The sequence below is a fragment of the Tiliqua scincoides genome, chromosome 6 (genome assembly GCF_035046505.1).
Source record: "Tiliqua scincoides isolate rTilSci1 chromosome 6, rTilSci1.hap2, whole genome shotgun sequence".
Lineage (NCBI taxonomy): Eukaryota > Metazoa > Chordata > Lepidosauria > Squamata > Scincidae > Tiliqua > Tiliqua scincoides.
Genome location: NC_089826.1, coordinates 63,546,560 through 63,566,085, shown reverse-complemented (window position 1 = coordinate 63,566,085; position 19,526 = coordinate 63,546,560). Strand labels below are relative to the sequence as shown.

Below are 19,526 nucleotides of genomic sequence, written 5' to 3'. Positions count from 1 at the left end.
TACACCTATACATACACCATGTACCAGCACAGTTAACTAGAAGATGAGAAATAAAATAAAATTAGACATTAAGTACTGTCAGTTCTCGTTATCCACTAGGGTTAGGCTCCTTGAAAACCTAGTGGATACCAAATTAGTGGATACTAAATCATTGAGCCTATGGGGAAAATGAGGTTAGATTCTAGGGAACCCACTTCACCATACACTCTATGAATTTTATGGACCTGAATCTTAACTTGGTCTATGAGGCTCAGTTATAGTGATGGCTCAATGAGATCTCCAACATCTGATGCTTCCTCCTCTGTGCTTGCATCCCTCAATGCACTGAAGGCTGTGACAATGGCGATTTCTCTGTGCTGGCTATCCCTTGACTCATTGAAGGTTGCTGGTCCAACAACAAGGCCTCAGAGTTCAGCAGTGGGGAGGGGGTTGCTTTATCTAGCCTCTACCTGCCTGTTGGCTCCTTCCCTGGGCTTGCCAGAGCCCCAGAGCAGCCCTCAAGTAGCTTTCCAGAGACTTCTCGTCATCAGTGTCTTCATTGCCAGGGTTATGAAGATTCAGCTGGAGTCCCTGAGATGGTGCCCAAGATGGTGGGGCAAGTCTGGAATGTGCCCAACAATTTTCCACAGACCAATACCAATGCCAGTTGATGCAGAAAACTGACTCAATCCAGGCAGCTTTCTAAAAAGCAAGGAGTATAATTGGCTGGATTTGCAAAAATGAGAATAGAGTCACAGATAAGGTAGGTAGCAATTCTGCCCCTCACAGAAAAGCAAATTCGCAAATCATGAATTAATGTATAAAGAGAACTAACTGTAAATTCTATTCCCTCTTCCCCCTCCTCACAGAAGATAAACTAGCTCCAAAGTTAGCAATTCCTTGTGTCCTTCCTACAAAGATGCTCAAAAGATTAACATGTTTGAAAAAGCTTTTCCAGAGCTTCAAATTAGGCGGGGATTTGAAAAAGCTAAGATTACCTTTTGCCATGCTAACAAAAGAGGTATCTGGTGTGTTGCTCTGAACTTAAGAGTGCCTAGAGCCAAACTCTGAGATCTGCATTCAGATTCATCATCGCACTTATAAATAAGAGTTAAATTAGTTAAGATAGGTAAAAATTTGGACCCTGGTACTGTTAAAAAAAAAAAAGCTACTGCGATCCACTGATTTCTTGGTTATTTTTAGATGACCAATGTTAAGTGCTGGCTGCTTAAGAAGAAAGCTACACCACTGTTAAAACACAGATTTTCTAGCAAACTTGTCTCTGGGAGCTATTTTTGTGCATCTCACATTGCTCCCAGTGGAGAAATGATCTATGCTATACCAGCTCTAAAAAGTCACCCTTAAGAAGGCTTACAGCCAGGCATCTACCTAGGCCAACAGCAGTAGTGTTAACAAGAACAGGTCTCGTCCCAGAGAACACATTCAAAAATAACAACTTAGCTCAAAAGACAAACCACAGTATCCAAGACATATACTAACTAGGAGCCTGGAATTTTCAGTTAACTAATCCAGGTTCCTTAACGTTTGTCCTCTGTCATACCACTTCGCATGGTCACCTATTTGAAGTACCACTGGAAGTAACTGGTGATGATATCTGAATTATCAGATATCTGGGTTACCCAGATAACTGGGTTGGGAGGCCAGATGCAGAGCTACAAACACCAGTAAGAGGTTCAAGGTTCAAAAAAGCTTACTCTGGAGCTCTGCCCACTGAGTCAAGCCTCCTACTGCTATCAGTTGTATTGTATTCCTGGTCTTGCTGCCAGCCAGCAGTGAGCACCACCAGACACCACGTCAAGTACCACTGATGGAACCCGTACCACCGGTTGAGAAACACTGAACTAATCAGTTAAATATACTTGTATGGAACTACAATTTCAATAATATACTGTACCTTCCTGAGATACTTAAAAAGATAGAAGATAACTTACAAAAAAATAATTCTCATGGGGGGAAGATTTCAATAGGCAGTAAGTTAGTCCCAGAGGTGCAAGGGCAGGACTTGATTGTAACCGGAGGCAGGAAAGAATTCTCCATATTTCCCCCTTACCTGGCTGTGACTTGTGAGAAAGAAGGTCTTTCTCCTCCACTCCCAAGGACTTGAAATATTGTTATGGCCAGAGATGATGGGAAGTGCAGTTATCCTGGACCACTTTATATTTCCCACCATTCTTGAATACTGAAATGCTGACATAGCAGCACAGCTTCATGTGCAGCAGAATGTGGGAGGCAAGAGATGGGCAGGGGAAGAAGGATCAAGGAACAGAGACATCCCTCCTTGCCACTGAAGCAGAAGATTCTGCTACAAATGGCAACAGTTGGGGAAGAACACTTGGTTTCATGGGGTTAGGGGGAGAGATTCAATCCCACTACACTCCTGATGTCATTGGAAGTAAGCAATCTGAATTGTGTTTGGAATTAACTAGGTTATTTCCCAAATTTTGTTGTTTGTCAAGCCCAGTTCCAATCTGAACAGGGCTATGTGCGATGGTTCCTTTATAGCTGTTGCTAGCATCCATGGATATGAGTTCTTATTCTTGACACACAGATGAATGCACCAATAATCAAGCTAATGTATCAACCCTAGAATTAAGATAATAAAAATCAAGCATGTGAAAAAGAAGTGCCATGGAATTACTCGTGGCTCTCTGGAGAGCAACTCCGCATTCACCAGGAGCCAAGTGCTTTAAGCCATCAGAAAATTGGCCATGAGTATCTTGGACCATTTGAGAGAGATGAAAATGCCACAGATATGCCTGTGACCTAGTTCCCTTCTGCAAAAGTCTCCATACACACTGGGAATGTAAAACTATGAGAGATTATGAAGTATAAAAGAGATCACAGTGATGGGTGCCAAGGCCTGGGAGAGATAGCCTGTCCACAAAAATGATAAGTGACAGGAAGTATTTATTTTAAAAGCTATGTATGTCCACCAGGAGTTATTTTTTCCTAAGAACCTTGGTTGCTGCAGGCTAAAAAGAGCATTGGGACTGTGCATTAAGCAAACACAGTCAAGGGATTTATTGTGACTACTATTACAACCCCTTACATGGTATAAGGAAAGTGGCCCCCAAATTCTATTTTCAACATAGCAAAGGAGTGGAGGGGGGAGAATACCAAAGAGTGAGAGAGAAGTTAAAGGGAATGCAAATTACAAACAGATGTTAGCACTGACCTTCTGAAAAAGGTTGCTGGGAGGTCATTCAAGAAAAGTATGTCAGATCTGGGAAAAGAATGGGCACATCCTTACTGAGTCTGACCTCAGAACCAAGGAACTTTTGCACAGAAAGAGCTATGTTAAGTACAGGCTACAATTAGATTGTGTTTGATGTTCTACAATATCATTTAATCCGTAAATTTCTTTCAATCTCCACAGCTAAGCAAGGAATGAGTACTGACAGTGGGTTTTATTCCAAAAAATGCCTATTGAGTGCCAATCCTGTATTTTTGGTGCTATGGCAGACTGCCACTCGTGCAAGTAGCTCAGCCTTTTGCTCCATTTACAGCTTGCACAATGAAGGATTTCCTGATTAAAATATTGATGGTTATTCCCTTGATTTTTGCAAGGAAAAATATTTACAAAAGGGAAATGCTCTAGATCAGGGGTGCTCACACTTTTTTGGTTCGAGAGCTACTTTGAAACCCAGCAAGGCCCGGAGATCTACCAGGGGGGAAGGAAGCGTCTGACAGACACCCCCTTTGATGTATGGAGCCCCTGCTGGACCAGGTCAGAGGAGGTCCACCAAGTCCAGCTTCCTGTGCCCCACAGCTGTGCCCCACAGCTGTGTCCAGCTTCCTGTGCCCCGTGTTCAGGAAGCACACAGGAGGCCTCTCCTCTCTCCCCACCCCACATACGGGGGGCAGCCACAGGTCCCCCCAAGAGGCACATGCCCAGCCTTGCTGCACTACGGGGGGGAGGAGCTCCCCACTCCCCGCCCCCCCAAACTCTTTGTGGCTGTGCCCCAAGACCAGCAGGGAGAGGGAGGTGTCGCAGGTCCTCCTCAGAAGGGGCGGGGGGCTCCCCGTTTCCATGGAGAGGGGCTGCGTGTGCAGGCAGCAGGCGGGGGAGACACTGCTCCCACCGGCCCTCCTCCTGCAGCGGCGGAGGGGCCAGGGGGTTGTCTCACCTGTCAGCCCCGACCGAGAGTGGCAGCGGCCGCAGCACTTACCTCTGGGCTCCTACGGGAGCGGCTGGGCTGGGCATGGCTGGGCTGGGTTGGGCCGGACCTGACTGGAAGGGAAGGGGAGGGTCACTCGGGGCCTCCTGCGGCAATCTCCATCAGAGTGACTCCATCTCGAACTCCTGCCCCTCCCCCCTTCCGCTACGGAGCCCCAGGAAGCGCCTCAGTCCAGTGCAGCCCAGCTCCCCCTCCCGCCGCTGCCCACTGTAGCTCCTGCTTTTCTGGCATGCAGCACCACAAAACTGATGAAACTGACTAGAGTCTAGTCAGTTTAGTCAGTTTTGTTGCTGCATGCCTGAAGAGCAGCTAAAGTGTCAGTTTCAGTGTCAGTTTAGTGTCAGCTAAATATGTCAGTTTCGTCTAGTCACTAGACGAAACTGACATATTAACAGTTTGGAGAGACAGGGCTCCACGATCTACTCATTTTGCCTCGCGATCTACCGGTAGATCGCGATCTACCTATTGAGCACCCCTGCTCTAGATTAAAAGAATCCAACACTCTCAACAGGCCTTTATTAACAGAGATCAGTAACACAGCAAAGAACAGTAGCATAGCCCGGAGGGGCGGCATGGAAAGAACAGCAGGTGCTGCAACACACTGTGTGAGAGGTCCCTCCCAGTCCCCCACTGGAGTAATCTGGAGCAGTAACGGCAACATTGCCTGCGCATGCCCCAAATGGCTCTGAGAGCGAGTGGGGAGGCAGCTTACACAGCATGCTGCAGCACCTGCTGTACTTACCATGTCACTCACTCACACCCCCGGCTATACTATGGCAAAGAGAACTTTGTGGCTCCTTGAATCTGGACAAAAGGAACAATGCAAAATATCACCCCTTCCTCCCTCTCTCTGATGTTAGCTCTTCACACATGTGCAACTGAAGCTGCCCTTAAAAGAGTAAGGTCTACCTAGTATATTCTGCAACAGCTCTTCCGGGATTCAGAGAGGGATCTTTCCCAGCCGTTCTGGAGATGCCACGAACTGAATCTGGAATGTTCTGCATGCAGAGCATGGGCTCTACCACTAAGCATATCTCAGTACTAGTCGTCTGTATGATTACATGAGGGCTGAGCCAAAATACACACCCCCTTTCCATGAAGGAGTTTGCCCTGAGTGAACTGTTGGGGCCTCCATTTTGGCAATCTTTCAGGGGAAGTGGAGAAGCGTGAACTGGCTAAATATGTTCAGGCCATCCAAAGCACTAAGTGTAGCTGATCTCCCTTTCTTAGCAAGTGCTTTGCCAGGAAAGAGGGTAAGCAATTGCTATTTTGCTGCAAAAAAACCATTCACCCCTGGTGGGGAGGACTACTCAATTAGATTAAGTTTATGTGCTCTTGATATACAACCTTTTTGGCAAAAGAAAAAAAAAACTTTGCAAAAATTCAACATAGTTCTAAATTTCACTGCTAGGGTCTACAACCAGACTATTTTCATGACTATTTAGGCCAGTGTTTCTCAAACTGTGGGTCAGGTCATGAGCCACTTTCGGGTGTGTCCCCATTCATTTCAATATTTTATTTTTAATATATTAGACTTAATGCTACCATGGTATGTGACTGCATTTGGGGAAATGTTACAGACCTGTACTTTTAACAAGCTGGTATGTATATTCTTTTAACAATGATAGTAAATGGGACTTACTCCTGGGTAAGCGTGGATAGGATTGCAGCCTAGGATAGTTAAAAAATTTCCTACTTGATGATGTCGCTTCTGGTGGGTCCTGACAGATTCTCATTCTAAAAAGTGGGTCCCGGTGCTAAATGTGTGAGAATCACTGATTTAGACCAGGGGTGTCCAAACACTTTGGCAGGAGGGCCACATCATCTCTCTGACACTGTGTCGGGGGCTGGGGAAAAAAGAATTAATTTATATTTAAAATTTGAATAAATTTACATAAATGAATTTATATGAATGAATGAAGGTCTTGCAGTAGCTCAAGGCCTACAAAAGGCCTTGCACATAGCAAGGCCAGCCTTCCTTCGCTGCCACTGCTGCATTACAGACGTGAAACAGCAAGTGGAGGGAGCCCTCGTCCCACATCTCATGTGAACAGGTAGAGGTAGAACAGTCGTCCTCATGCTGAGCAGTTGCGTCGGGCCAGCATGGGCTCCAGCAAGACTCCGGCGGGCCAGAGGCTCATAGGAGACTGGAGGCTCCCCAAGGGCCGGATTGGGAGCCCCCAAGGGCCGGGGTTTAGGCACCCCTGATTTAGACTATTGTGAACATTAAGATTATTATAACTGGCATAACTGTCAGATCATGGCCCTGCCTCCTGCCCCCGCCCGCCTGCCCACACTCCCACCCGGTCTGCCCCCGCCCCGAAATGTCTCCTTCCTGCCTCCTCCACACCCTTCCCACACAGCCCCAGACCCCTGCATCAGCCAAACTCAGCTGACGTGACTCATCCTTTCTCTGGGGCCTGCGTTGGCACAGGGATGCCAGCGCACATCCATGAGCTGGTCTATCTCCCCTCAGAGTGGCACAAAAGTGCTTTATGGCACTTTTGCGACACTCCTGGGCTGGTGCAAGGGACTTGCATTGGCCTGAGTAGGGGATAGGATTGCACCCTTAGTTGTATTTGTAGCCAACATCAGTTACAGCTGCTCCTCCTACTTTGGAAAATGAGATTATAATCTGGTAAATAGGATTTATGCACCGAATTAAAATAAGCATAGAACTGGCTACTTGAATTCACATATTCTCCAAGCAAAACCAGGAGAAATTCCCCTGTTAAATGTTAAGATTACAACTCTAAAAGGCAGAAAAAAGTAATTGCACACAGTCTGTGTGACAAGAAATTAGAAATGAGAACACAGCTGGGAGGCAGCTGGAATCCAGTCCTGCCATCTTTTTCCTCAAATGACCTCAAACTCACATGGTTAGACTCATCTGCTGGACAGCAAATAGTTATGAAATGGAATGGAAAGATTATGAGAGTCTTTTAGCTGAAACTGCTTATACAGGACGAAGAGGGCTCTGTAAAACAGTGTCAATCAGAATGCACTGTAAGTGTAAGGCATCTTTCTCTACAGTTCTGGGGCTGATACAAGACATCTGAAACTGTCAGATAAACGGTTTCAGTGAACTTTTAACTTTCCAGTTTCCAGTGTCATCTCAATAGAAAACTTCTGTTAAATAACTGGCAGTATGAGGAACATAGGAGTTGCCTTATACCAAGTCAGATAGGTAATTCATCTAGATTCGTATCGTTGACATTGATTGGCAGCAGGTTCTCCAGAGTTTCAGACAGAAATCTGAACCTGGTACCTTCTGCATGCATGCAGGTATGGAATTATGCCATTTGCACACACAACTACACACATACATACACCCATATCTAGTCTGATTTCATCATGGCAAATCACAACAAGAACTTGGAGGCACAAACTCTTGTATACTCCTAATCTCTTGCAGTAGGCTTGTGGTATAGTATATAGCCTATAACACAGTTAGTTCTGACGTGGGCAAGGATAGTGTGCAGAAGATCAAGTCTTGGGCAAGGGGATTAGATCCTCTTCCAAAACCTCCCTCCTTTACAAGGAAAGTAGGAATCCTAGAATGTGTCCTTGGCTCTCACGATGATGCATAGTACAACCAGGAAAATTTAACAATCCTGTGTAGCTTCACATTCTAGTACCAATTTAAGAAAAAAGAATGTCAGAGTTGGAAGGAACACTGGAAATTATCTAGTCCAATCCCCTGCTCAGTGCAGGATGAAAGTTCCCTTTCCCTGAGGAGACCTCCAGTGGCCTCCCTGGTCCTGCTGGATATAGTGGTAGCATTTTGGTTCTGCTGTGTCCAGTGCTGCTGGGGAGGATAGGATGGGGTTTGCCCATCATGACTAATTAAACCTAGGTTATTACATCCCAATACTATGGGCTTCAGCCAGCAGCAGAATGTGCATTCCACTGCTGTCCACTGCTGAAAAGTGCCAGAAAGCGCTTTCTGGCAGCATGCTACCAAGATAACAGCAGGGAATCTGGCGCCTTCCTTCCATGTCATCTGTTTTTCCACTGCCCGCTGGAGCAGGTAAATCGGTGAGAAGGGAAGGAGGGCAGAATGGGGACAGAAAGGACACAAATCCTGTAACTCAAAGCCTACAATTATAAAAATCTAGAAAGTATAGGAGAACTTATAGCAAATATTGTGGGGCAGTTTGATGTATAAAATCTTCATAATTTTGTTGTCACCTTAGATTTATAACTGCTGTTTCAAAGACACTAATGTTTGCTCACTCCAGTTCCAAGCATGTTAAAGCTCATGTATCCACAGGGATATGAAAAGGATATTATTAGCGCTAAAGAAGAAGCGCACAATGAGTCATCTTCAAGAGGAAAGCACTTTTCTCCTCATATCCATATTGAAAAGCCAGTTGTATCACTGCTGCAGATGTTACTATACTGATTCGATTCTGAGAGAAATGGTGTGGAATCAAATATACACACCCTGATTTCAGGCCTTCTTTTCTCATGCACACACAGAGTTTAATGGGAACCAATTCCCTATGCAGTAACGTGTAAATATAACATTCCAGCAGGTGGAGCTGATCTTGTGGGTCTGTGGAACACAGGCTGAAACTACAGGAGCCAGTGAGAATGCACAACCATCTACAGAGCAAAAGCAGTTGTTCAGAAGCTGATCAAAATTGTCTATTGGCTCCAGAATGAAGGACCGAAAAATACAGGGGCAGCATTCCTCAGTCCCAAAAAAGCAACTTTGAAAATTAATGCAGAACCACAATAAAGCTACTAATCAAAGAAGGATCATTTTATAAACTCAGGAAATAATACAAACACATTGACAACAGCCACAAGTGCACCAATACACCTGTGTCCTAAGAAACACAGCATCAAATAAAATTGCACTAACATGAAAATGGACCAATATCACACAAAATCTGTAGAGAAGCCCACATTTAAAATGTTGCATGAGCAACATTTCAAGTGGCACACGGATGTCAGCTCATCCCGTTACGCTTGCATTAGCAAAAACCTTCCACTTACTAACTTAGTGGGTTTCTATTTTGAGGGTTTGAGTTTGAACGCAGCATGGCATTTCTGTGTCATGGAATTCCATTCCTGAGATAACAGGTAGATACCATGCAAATGGAGGAGGTCAAGGGATTATAATGGGAAGATATGGAGCTGATTCAGCATCTCTCAGGCAACAGGTTTGTCTCTTTTGACAGAAGGTTCTTAAGCAGTGGCCTTTTCCAGTCATTAATTTCTGAGTTTCTTTAATTTGAACCTGCCACATTTGTAAACTATGAACTTATACTGTGTAGCCTATACTGTTCTGCATGAGTGAGTCATGGCCCTTGGGTGATAGCTATGCTGATAAAAGTGGCAGATAAACCACACATCACTTAGCTTAACACACTGTAATCCATGAAATGTCCCATTCACATCTTTGGTATTATTCTGCTTTTGACCCCCAATTGTTCCCTGTCCTTGAAATTAACATGATGCATTTTCAAGACAGACAGGGATCTAGTGCAGTGATTTTCAACCTTTTTCATCTCACGGCACACTGACAAGGCACTAAAATTGTCAAGGCACACCATCAGGTTTTTTGCAATTGACAAAGCACACCATGCTGCCAGTGGGGGGCTTACATCCCCATTGGCCTTACTAATAAATGACCTTCCCCCAAATTCCAGTGGTACACCTCTGGACCACTCGCGGCACACCAGTGTGCCACGGCACAGTGGTTGAAAATGGCTGACCTAGTGTCTCCCCCTCCTTGCTGTTTATTTTGAAGCCTGTAATGGTTGATTTATTGGACTCTGCCTATGGTTTTGTTTTTGGCAGGTTCCCCAAAGCTTTTACTCTCTATACCACATTAATGGATCACAGTCATTTACAAACATTTTGTTTCTCAGGACTTAATGCACAAATCAATGTAGTCATAGTCATAGTCATAGTCATTTACAAACATTTTGTTTCTCAGGACTTAATGCACAAATTAAGGGCCAAACCAGATGTTACGGGACAGTAGCTTCCTCTTATGCCTTAAATCAGTATCTCTCAACCAGTGGTACTTGAGGTGGTGTCTAGTGGAACTTGTGGGACCCCCAGACCCTGCCACCTGGCACTGAGACCATCAATGCAATGCAACAAACAGTGGTAGGATGGGCAGAGCTCCACCGGCTCAGTGGGCTCCAGTGTGACCTTTTTGTGCACTAAAAAAAAAAGCCTTCTCATCCACCCTGAGCCTCTTACCAGTGTTTGTTGCATTGCACCTAGCCTCCCAATCCAGGAGTAACTGGTGATGCTTGGAAGTTCTGGTGGTACTTCCAGTAGGTGGACCATGCAAAGTAGTATAGCAGGAGACAAACGTTTTGAAACAGAGCCTTAGATCACTTGCAGTTACCTCCTCTCTTAACTTACATCAGTTTCCCCCTCAAACTCCACCTTTATCCCCTAGGCCTGTTACCCTACTGCAACTAACAGACCAATCCTATGGTTGTTCCACCAGCCTTATGGCAGTATGTTGGAGCACCAGCAGAAAGGTCACATCCACATACATGTGACAGTGGCTCAGCTGGGACCCACTGACAACTGTAAGTTAGCAGGGGAGCTGGGATGGATGGGGTGGAACAAGGCAACAATGAGGGGAGGGGAGGTCAGCGATGGAGGCAGAAAAAGGCACGTCAACTCTGGGAAGGGAGAGGGCTCAACAGCAGCAGCCGCTGAATCCAAGACCCCAACCCAGACCAGATCCCGTGGCCTGGGTTCACAAAGACCTGCACCAGCTATTTCACTAGTACAGACCCCTCCATGCCACAGAGGCTTACCCTCAAGTCAGGTAAAAATGTTCCCTTACCTAGATGAGACTGTTCCCCTCCACAGGATACAATGTGAGCCGTTTGGGCACTGCTGCATGTGTGGGGTGGGGGTGGGGTGAATGCAAAGGATTGGGCCCCAAGCCTAAGTACACATAAATGAAACAACTGAATATACTTCACCATTTAACCTGGCACTACTCCCCATCACTTCCTTTGAGGCATCCTTTGTGTCTTTGTTTATTAAACCGTAAGCCCCTCAGGGCAGAGGCCTTTCTTTTCTTCTATTGTAAAGCACCATGTACATTTATGGCCCTATATAAATAATATGAAACAGGACTAAGGAGGGTGTCTACTCCTTACATGAAAAAAAAGAATATGGGGAGTGAAGTAATTTCCCCAACCTACATACCTTGCTGCATTTCACTGATTCACATAATCAGTGAAAATCCACTTCAATTCAACAACCTTCCTCCCTACTTTAAATGTGAACAGGCAGACACATGGATAAAATAACACATGACTATGCAGTTATATGTTTCCCTAGAGAGAACATTAAATACAGGCCCACTACTAGATCATGGCTCAGAGTCCTGAGGTTGGGCTTGGTAGCACTCCAACCAAGCACTATGAAGTAGCAAAAAAGCAGTTCAAGTGTGGTCAGGAAAATGAACAAAGCAAACCCACCCAAGCAGGGAGAGGGACCAATTACCTGGATGAAATATACTTAGTGTGCAGAATCCCTCCTCCTGCTATAGTGTGTCATCAACATCCCTGGTCCAGCAGGCTGGCCCATTTCCCAACACCCACTCCTAACTATTTCCATGTGTGCTCGTGGGTAGTAGAGAAAAAGGGTAGGTTAGAAACTATAGTTAGAAAGGAATGCAGGTGAGAGGAGCCTAAAAGCAGGAGAAGAAGAAACAGGACATCTAGACCAACAGTCCCTCACTCTGCTAGAATACTGCATATTGTCCATGAAGCATCTCCTCTGTTGCTACTCAGAGCTCCAGAGCACAGTGGGGAGAGAGGTTAAAACTGAATTCATGTTGCAGTTTTATGTTGGCTTCCTTCTCCACTGCTCTCCTGAATGCTGCAACAGCTTCTTCTTCTTAAAAGTGGCTTGCCTCTTTGACAGTGGAAAACTTGCAAAAATGGCAAACATAGCTCCACACCTAGTTCTGCAACCACAGCTTCTTTGGATCAGATCCACAGCCATTGTAACTGTGCTGCATCCCCATGAGCTCACACGTGTATTCTCAGCATCCATAAATGCCTTTTCCTAGCTCCCCCCCCCCTTTCTAGGATCCTTAGGTTGTCATCTTGCCTTCACACATCGTGGTGAATTCTGACTCCTGGTCCCAACAAGCATCTGCAGAGAGCCATACTTTAAATCTTGATCCTGGTTTCCTTAATGCAGTTCATTCTACAGCTTCTGGGGTTTTGTGTTGCTTGGCCCTTTGTACCCTTGATGAGAAGAGGCATTTGAATTATGGTGGTGATGAAAAGCCTCCTCCTCCTGCTGCTGCTACAGCAGAAGTGCTGTCTTTTAAGAAGAGTGGTCTTAGGTAGCCAGTTAGTGTTGTCTTAACAGTAAGCCTGGCCCTGACTCAGGGTACACATCAGCAAAGCACTCAATGCTGAGCTCACAAACCTGTCATTACTGCTCAAATTCCTTATGCACACACCCCCCCCCCGCGCACAGATGCTACTGTCCCTGCCTCTTTAACCTGAGTTTGCCTACATAAACCTTAAAAACAGATGTTACAACAATTCCAGAACATTGGGTCACTGATTGATTTGTAGTATATCAAAAGCAATCCAAACAGGATACCAAATTTCTGCAACCAGAATAATGAAAAGCAAATATGCTTATACTTTTATTTTGCCTGTGCAGTTCCCTTTGCCACATAACTTGGAAATTTTGAGCAAGAATAAGGAATTAATGAGAGACAGGAAGTCCACGGAAATTTTTCTAAGCATTTGTAAGCAAACATGAAGGCTAGCAAATTGTCCTGTTAAATGAAAGTACTACTATCAACACAAAGTAGTAGATTTATGCATTTGTCCCATAAAAGTGCAGGTGCTAGAACACACACAGCCCTGCCTAAAAAGAATAGTGTATGTCAATTTTGTTTTCTTGCTCCACATGCTTGGTGTTCTTTAGATTGCTTATGGTGGGGACAGGCACGCACATGACTCTTATTCTGTTTTATGCAGAAAAATTAGAATAAGCTTTTTAAAAAATCAAACATTGCTTAATCTGCAACAAAAGGTTAAGAAATTATGATGAAGTAAAAAGGTTTTAAAACTGGAATAGTTTTCTTATACTGTACAATATGCTCATATCATATCCTTGCCAGAAGCCAGAGGCCTAGTGAAAGACCAAAGAACAAGTCACATGTCCTCCTGAAGGTTAATTATATACCATCATATTTGCAAAAAAGGGGGAAAGAACCATTTTTTTCTATCAAACGCATACTTTGTCTTTCATTTATATGTAACACTGTTCAGCTAGAAACAACTAACTGAACTTAAGCATTATCATCGCCACCCACACATATTTTACTGTCACCTTCCGATTTTCAAATTTTGATTTTATTCACATTTCATTATGCTATTTCCTGAATTTTGAGATGGTGCATGCCTTTTTCCAGCTGGTCAGAGATAATGATGACATTTCCCCCCCCCCCAAACTGAAACGGGGGGGGGGGAGTGTCCTTCTGGCTGAATTTCAGCTCAGTGAAAAAGCACAGTGGAATGAAAAGTGAAGAGAAACACCTTCTTCCAGGTGTCAGGGATGGATGATGCTGCACGATTACCAGTAATGGATGAGTAAGCATAATTATATTTCTGACAGTCTGAAAAATGCCCCCGTTTAAGGCAAATACCTTAACATGTTGCATCAAAGTAAGGGAAATAAATGGATTCATGAGCATTTCCTTATCCAAATTTAAAATGCATTAATTTCAGTTCCCACCCACCCAAAAATCCTGAAACCTCCTCATTAACACAGCAAAGAAATGCCAAAGACAGCATTCTCCTGCCTGCTGCCCATCATTGCAAACTTCCATCCCCCTTTCTCTCTCTGTTTCCTGGGCACTAACCTTGGGCATCCTGATGTACTCCATGGCGACCAGATTCCCCAGCGGGTGATCTCATACACCTGGCACTGTCCACAGAGATGGATGCACACAGAGAGCTACAAGAAGGGGTGTTGTCAGATCATAAGCAGAACGCACGCGGGGGAAATGCGCAGAAGGAGGGAGGCAAATGGGAAGGCTCAGCAAGGGCTGGGGATGCTGCGCCTCTGCTGGGATGCTCTCAGGTCAGGGACTGGCTCCGCCTCCTGTAGCGGCTGCCATGCTTCTCCTTCTAGCTTCGGATGCAGGCAGGCAGAGCCCGAGGGTGCCCGGCTTCATCAACAGCGAGGCCCTAAAGACTGACGAGTTTAGGTTTGCCCTGGGCTCCAAGGCAGTGATCTTCATCCTTTTCCATCTTACAGCACACCGGCAAGGCACTAAAATGGTCAAGGCATCCCCATCTGTTTTTGGACAAGTGACAAAGCACACTGTGCTGCTGGTGGGGGGCTCACATCCCCCAATGGCCCTACTAATAAATGACCTTCTCCCAAATTCCCATGGCACACCCAGGAACCATGCGCGGCACACCAATGTGCCATGGCACAATGGTTGAAAATGGCTGCTCTAGGGGGAAGAGAGCAAAGAGGTGCCTCCAAGGAGGTGATGCCAGTGGCGTAGCTAGAGGGGGTGCAAAGCACTACATTTTTCAGGCAGCAAGCCACCCCCTCCCCTTTGGAGCCATTGCAAGCAGTGGGTGCAAAACGGAGGCACAAAAGCCCAGCCAGAGCAAAAGAACCTGACCAATTCTAAGGTTACCAGATACAAAGGAGGCCAAGACTTCTATTCTTTGTAGCCCACAATGTATGGGGTGGGGTGGTTAGCATGTCAGACAGTGGGTTCAAATCTCCATTCAGATATCAAACTCAGTAGGTGTTCTTGGACCAGGCAGTGTCTCTTCATCTGATCACACTACTTCATGCATTAAGTTCCCAAGCTTGAAGTGGCTGGAATGAAAATTACAGGTATAATTTCAATATTTGCAAATGTTCAAGATGTTCACGATGTCAAGAGGAGGACAAAATGTGGAGGGATGACCCCAAATTCACTACATAGCAGTTCAAACCTGTTCCAGTTAGCTCATATTTTTCAAAAATATGGCTCACGCTTTTTGTTTAAACCTATTATCACTGATGCATAAAATATTCCCTGTGTCACTGTGTAATCTTCATTGTTTACATTATAACTTGTATAAACCACTGTGAATGTGAACAAAAATATATCCAATTGACAGTTAGAAAGATACTTTCAATTTCCCCAATAATACTATCCAACATTTTTTGTCATACTTTATAATCAATTAAATTAAAACTTTTAGCAGAAACAACTGATTTAAGTGGAAGCACAGTTAAAGCAAATTACCAGCTTGGGGGTCATATAACAATCATATAACAGTCATGCTAAATTCAAGACCTAATACACATTGGATTGTTTATAATTTTTGGATAAGATGCAAGGATTTTCTACAACCATATAAAATAAACATTCCAATATTATAATGAATATTTTGGTATGACTGCAAAACAGTAACAGAATATGTGTTTTCTTTGAAGCAAATCCTACTAAGTTCGATGCCACCTCAAACCTCACCTATTCCACATGGCCTATAGTTTGCCCCCCTAATCCTCATTCCCAAATGTGACCAAGCTTTAGGTTCATGTAATTGACATTTGTTCCCTTACCCCGAGAAAAGCCCCAGCCTGCAAAATGGGGCTTCTTGAAGCTGTGCCAGCTATTTAGCCAGTACTGACTTATAAAGCCCCATGTCAGGCTTTTGAGCCCAGGAGAGGGGATAGAATTTGGCAGGTCCCACCTCCCATTCTGCCCTCCCCCAGAAACACCATATTCTGTCACTCTTCCCATGCCCACACACAGCTCGGTGCTTATCTTGCCTCTGCCAGCAGCCAGGGCTCCAACTGCAGTGTTGACAGGGTGGCACAGGCCCCCTCACCCTGGCCTTAAGGCACGTTTGCAACACCCAGTGCCAGTGCTGGGGCCACAGCACCAGCACCAAGGCAGCATAGGATTGGGCTGTAATGCTGCAATCCTATGCACACTTTCCTGGAAGTAAGCCCCATTGAACACAATTGACTTACTTCTGAATAGACAAACATAGGCATGCACTGTAATTCTACTAGAAAGTACAGTAGGTATTGCTTTGATTTTTAAGCAATTCTTAAATCAAGTTGTTAATTATAACTACCAAGTTGCAGTCTTGGAGGGTTACAAACCTTTTAAACTGCTGAACTGTTACAAAAAAAATTGCACTTGGCGATCTGATCACAATGTTGAACCCTAGAAGCTTTTGCAGAGGTAAAAGGGATTAATTAGCTGTTAGGTCAGCATGAGGACTGACCTGGCTGAATTCTGCAGTTTCCCCCAAAGCTGCCAAGTGTGCCAGAGGACTGTAAGGCAACATGCCAACGGGGCTACAAGGAGAGTGTGCCAGAGGACAAAAGCATGATACAATCTTCTTACCATTGACCGTATATCCACCTTGACCGCTGTGACACTGTGCTAGAGGTCTGTTCTATGAAGACAGTAAGTTTTTATTGGTCATGTTCTACGCATGCCATCTGTGATTGTTTACTGGTTCTTGTGATCATTACTAAAACTTTGGCAGGAATGAATGACTGAGCTTGTGTCTCACGTGCTAAGGACTGGTTTGAAAGCGCATGATACAGTGACCAGGGTCTTGTCAATGTGTGAATGACCTCCTGATGCCTGAGGTGGCATGCCAAATTGCCCCATGAAATGCCGGTCTCTGCTTCTCCCACTCCCCAACGTTCTAAATCAGCACTCTGCTCTCCTACTTGTTTCCTTTTCCTCTCTGCACTCCTCTTCTTTTTCTAATCCAGGGACTGCAAAGAGAAGTGGGTGCAAGTAGGCTGACAGAGATGGGCACACCAATCTGCTGCCTGGGATGACCACCATGGTTGGGTCAGACCTGAGGAGACCACTCAGGAAGGATTCTGTGTGGGTTTTCACACAAGAAAAGTGTAATAACTGTATGAAATGATGTACACATGATTTCTAATAGAATTCTCAATGTTCTTGAGCCATGACCATTTAAAGTCAGCTAAAATTCATGTAAGTTTGTAGTGAAGTTATGCCCAGATTGTTCATTTGTTTTGGTGATGGCCATGAGGTGAATTTAACGTGACAGATTTAACTACGGATTTAACCATGCGGTTAAACCTGTTGGATCTGCTTCTGGCCCAAGTTCTCCAACTTCTAAGGAATGGAGTCTTAATGACGATGCATCTGAATTAGAGTTATCTTATCTGGACGCCTGCATTGGCTCGGTCATGTTGTGAGAATGGATGATGGCCAGATCCCAAAGGATCTCCTCTATGGAGAACTCGTGCAAGGAAAGCGCCCTACAGGTAGACCACAGCTGTGATACAAGGACATCTGCAAGAGGGATCTGAAGGCCTTAGGACCTCAACAGGTGGGAAACCCTGGCCTCTGAGCGGCCCGTTTGGAGGCAGGCTGTGCAGCATGGCCTTTCCCAGTTTGATGAGACACTTGGCCAACAGTCTGAGGCTAAGAGGCAAAGAAGGAAGGCCCATAGCCAGGGAGACAGACCAGGGACAGATTGCACTTGCTCCCGGTGTGGAAGGGATTGTCACTCCTGAATCGGCCTTTTCAGCCACACTAGACGCTGTTCCAGAACCACCATTCAGAGCTTGATACCATAGTCTTTCGAGACTGAAGGTTGCCAACAATGTATCTGGATCTTAACCATTTTAAAAAACAGATGTACAGTATTCATTTCATAATTCCTTTTTTTTTCCTTTCGCATATCATTAGAATGTTTTCTTTTCCTTCCACTCATTACTACTCTAGTACAGTGGTTCCCAACCTGGGGTCCGTGTACCCCCAGGGATATTTGCCAGGACCTTTAGCGGTACTTGAAAAAGAATTGATGATGTTCAGGTCTAATTCTCCATTCCATCTAGAACTGGGGAGGCTGCAGAGGTCTTGAACCGCAGTCAGTGATGGACTTGATGAGAGCAAACAAATTAAAATTGAATCTAAATGAGACAATAGTACTTTTGGTAAGGAGACCTATGATCCTGGCCATGGAGTGTCAGCCTGAACTGAGAAAGGTTGCACTCTTATTCACAGTTCACAGTTTGGGGGTGATTCTGGGCCCTATTACCCATATGTTCAGGTGACTATTATGATGTAGAGTTCCTTTGCATAATTCATACTTGTTCACCAGCTTTGCCCTTTCTTGGGTCAGTACATAAGAACATAAGAACATAAGAACAGCCCCACTGGAGCAGGCCATAGGCCCATCTAGTCCAGCTTCCTGTATCTCACAGCGGCCCACCAAATGCCCCAGGGAGCACACCAGATAACAAGAGACCTCGTCCTGGTGCTCTCCCCTACATCTGGCATTCTGACTTAACCCATTCCTAAAATCAGGAGGTTGCGCATACACATCATGGCTTGTACCCCATAATGGATTTTTCCTCCAGAAACTCGTCCAATCCCCTTTTAAAGGCATCTAGGCTAGACGCCAGCACCACATCCTGTGGCAAGGAGTTCCACAGACTGACCACGCGCTGAGTAAAGAAATATTTTCTTTTGTCTGTCCTAACCCGCCCAACACTCAATTTTAGTGGATGTCCCCTGGTTCTGGTATTGGTTCTGGTTCTGGTTCCGCCCAGTAAAACCAGGCTATGGTTGTCCATACATTGGTAACCACACATTTGCATTACTGTAGCATGCTTTACATGGGGCTGTCCCTGAAGATCATTCAGAAACTTCAGCTAGGGCAGAATGTTGCTGCACAACTGTTGTCTGGTGTAGTGAGCATGCTTCCGCTTTTTCAGCTGCATTGGCTGCTGGCCTGTTTCTGAGTGTAATCAAGGTGCTGCTTTTGACCTGAAACAGCTTACAACCAAAGTACCTGAAGGACCATCCTCTGTCTGAAATGGCAGTCTCTGAGGTCAGTTGAGAAGGTTTTCTTGCATGTCCTGCATTTGAGGTGCATTTGGTGGTAACATGTAAGTCACTACCATATACACTACCAAATGCACCAAATGCACTGGGTCTTCTCACCCAGTCTGTGGAGCTCCCTATCTCATGATGTGAAAGTGGCTCCAGTATTGCCACTGGTCCAACAGTACATACCTGTGAATCCAGAGAATGCATGTGACAGTTGTGATTCCAAAGGAAAAAAGTGACTGATGATTTAAGGAGAATAAGATCTACCAATACTGCAAGATTACATTTTCTACAGTATTTGTCCTTCCAGGAAGCTTTGTAGATCAAGTTTCCATGTCAGCTCGTAGAACACTTGGGCTGCAATCCTACACATGCAGTGGGGCTTACTTCTGAGTAGACATGTCTAGGCTTGCACCGTTGAGCACGGAAACTTTTCCACTAGCTGGATCTGTCTGATGGCACGTGAG

General features: G+C 45.0%; 1 protein-coding gene across 1 annotated transcript in view; it reads right to left on the bottom strand.

Moving 5' to 3' along the window:
- MTMR7 (myotubularin related protein 7) overlaps nt 1-14,117 on the bottom strand; it is a 51,564-nt gene extending 37,447 nt beyond the window's left edge. The window contains exon 1 of the mRNA XM_066632818.1: nt 14,068-14,117. Within this exon, the coding sequence (XP_066488915.1) occupies nt 14,068-14,091 (24 nt within the window). The 5' untranslated portion in view covers nt 14,092-14,117. The remainder of the gene's footprint in view (nt 1-14,067) is intronic.
- Nucleotides 14,118-19,526: the final 5,409 nt, after the last annotated feature.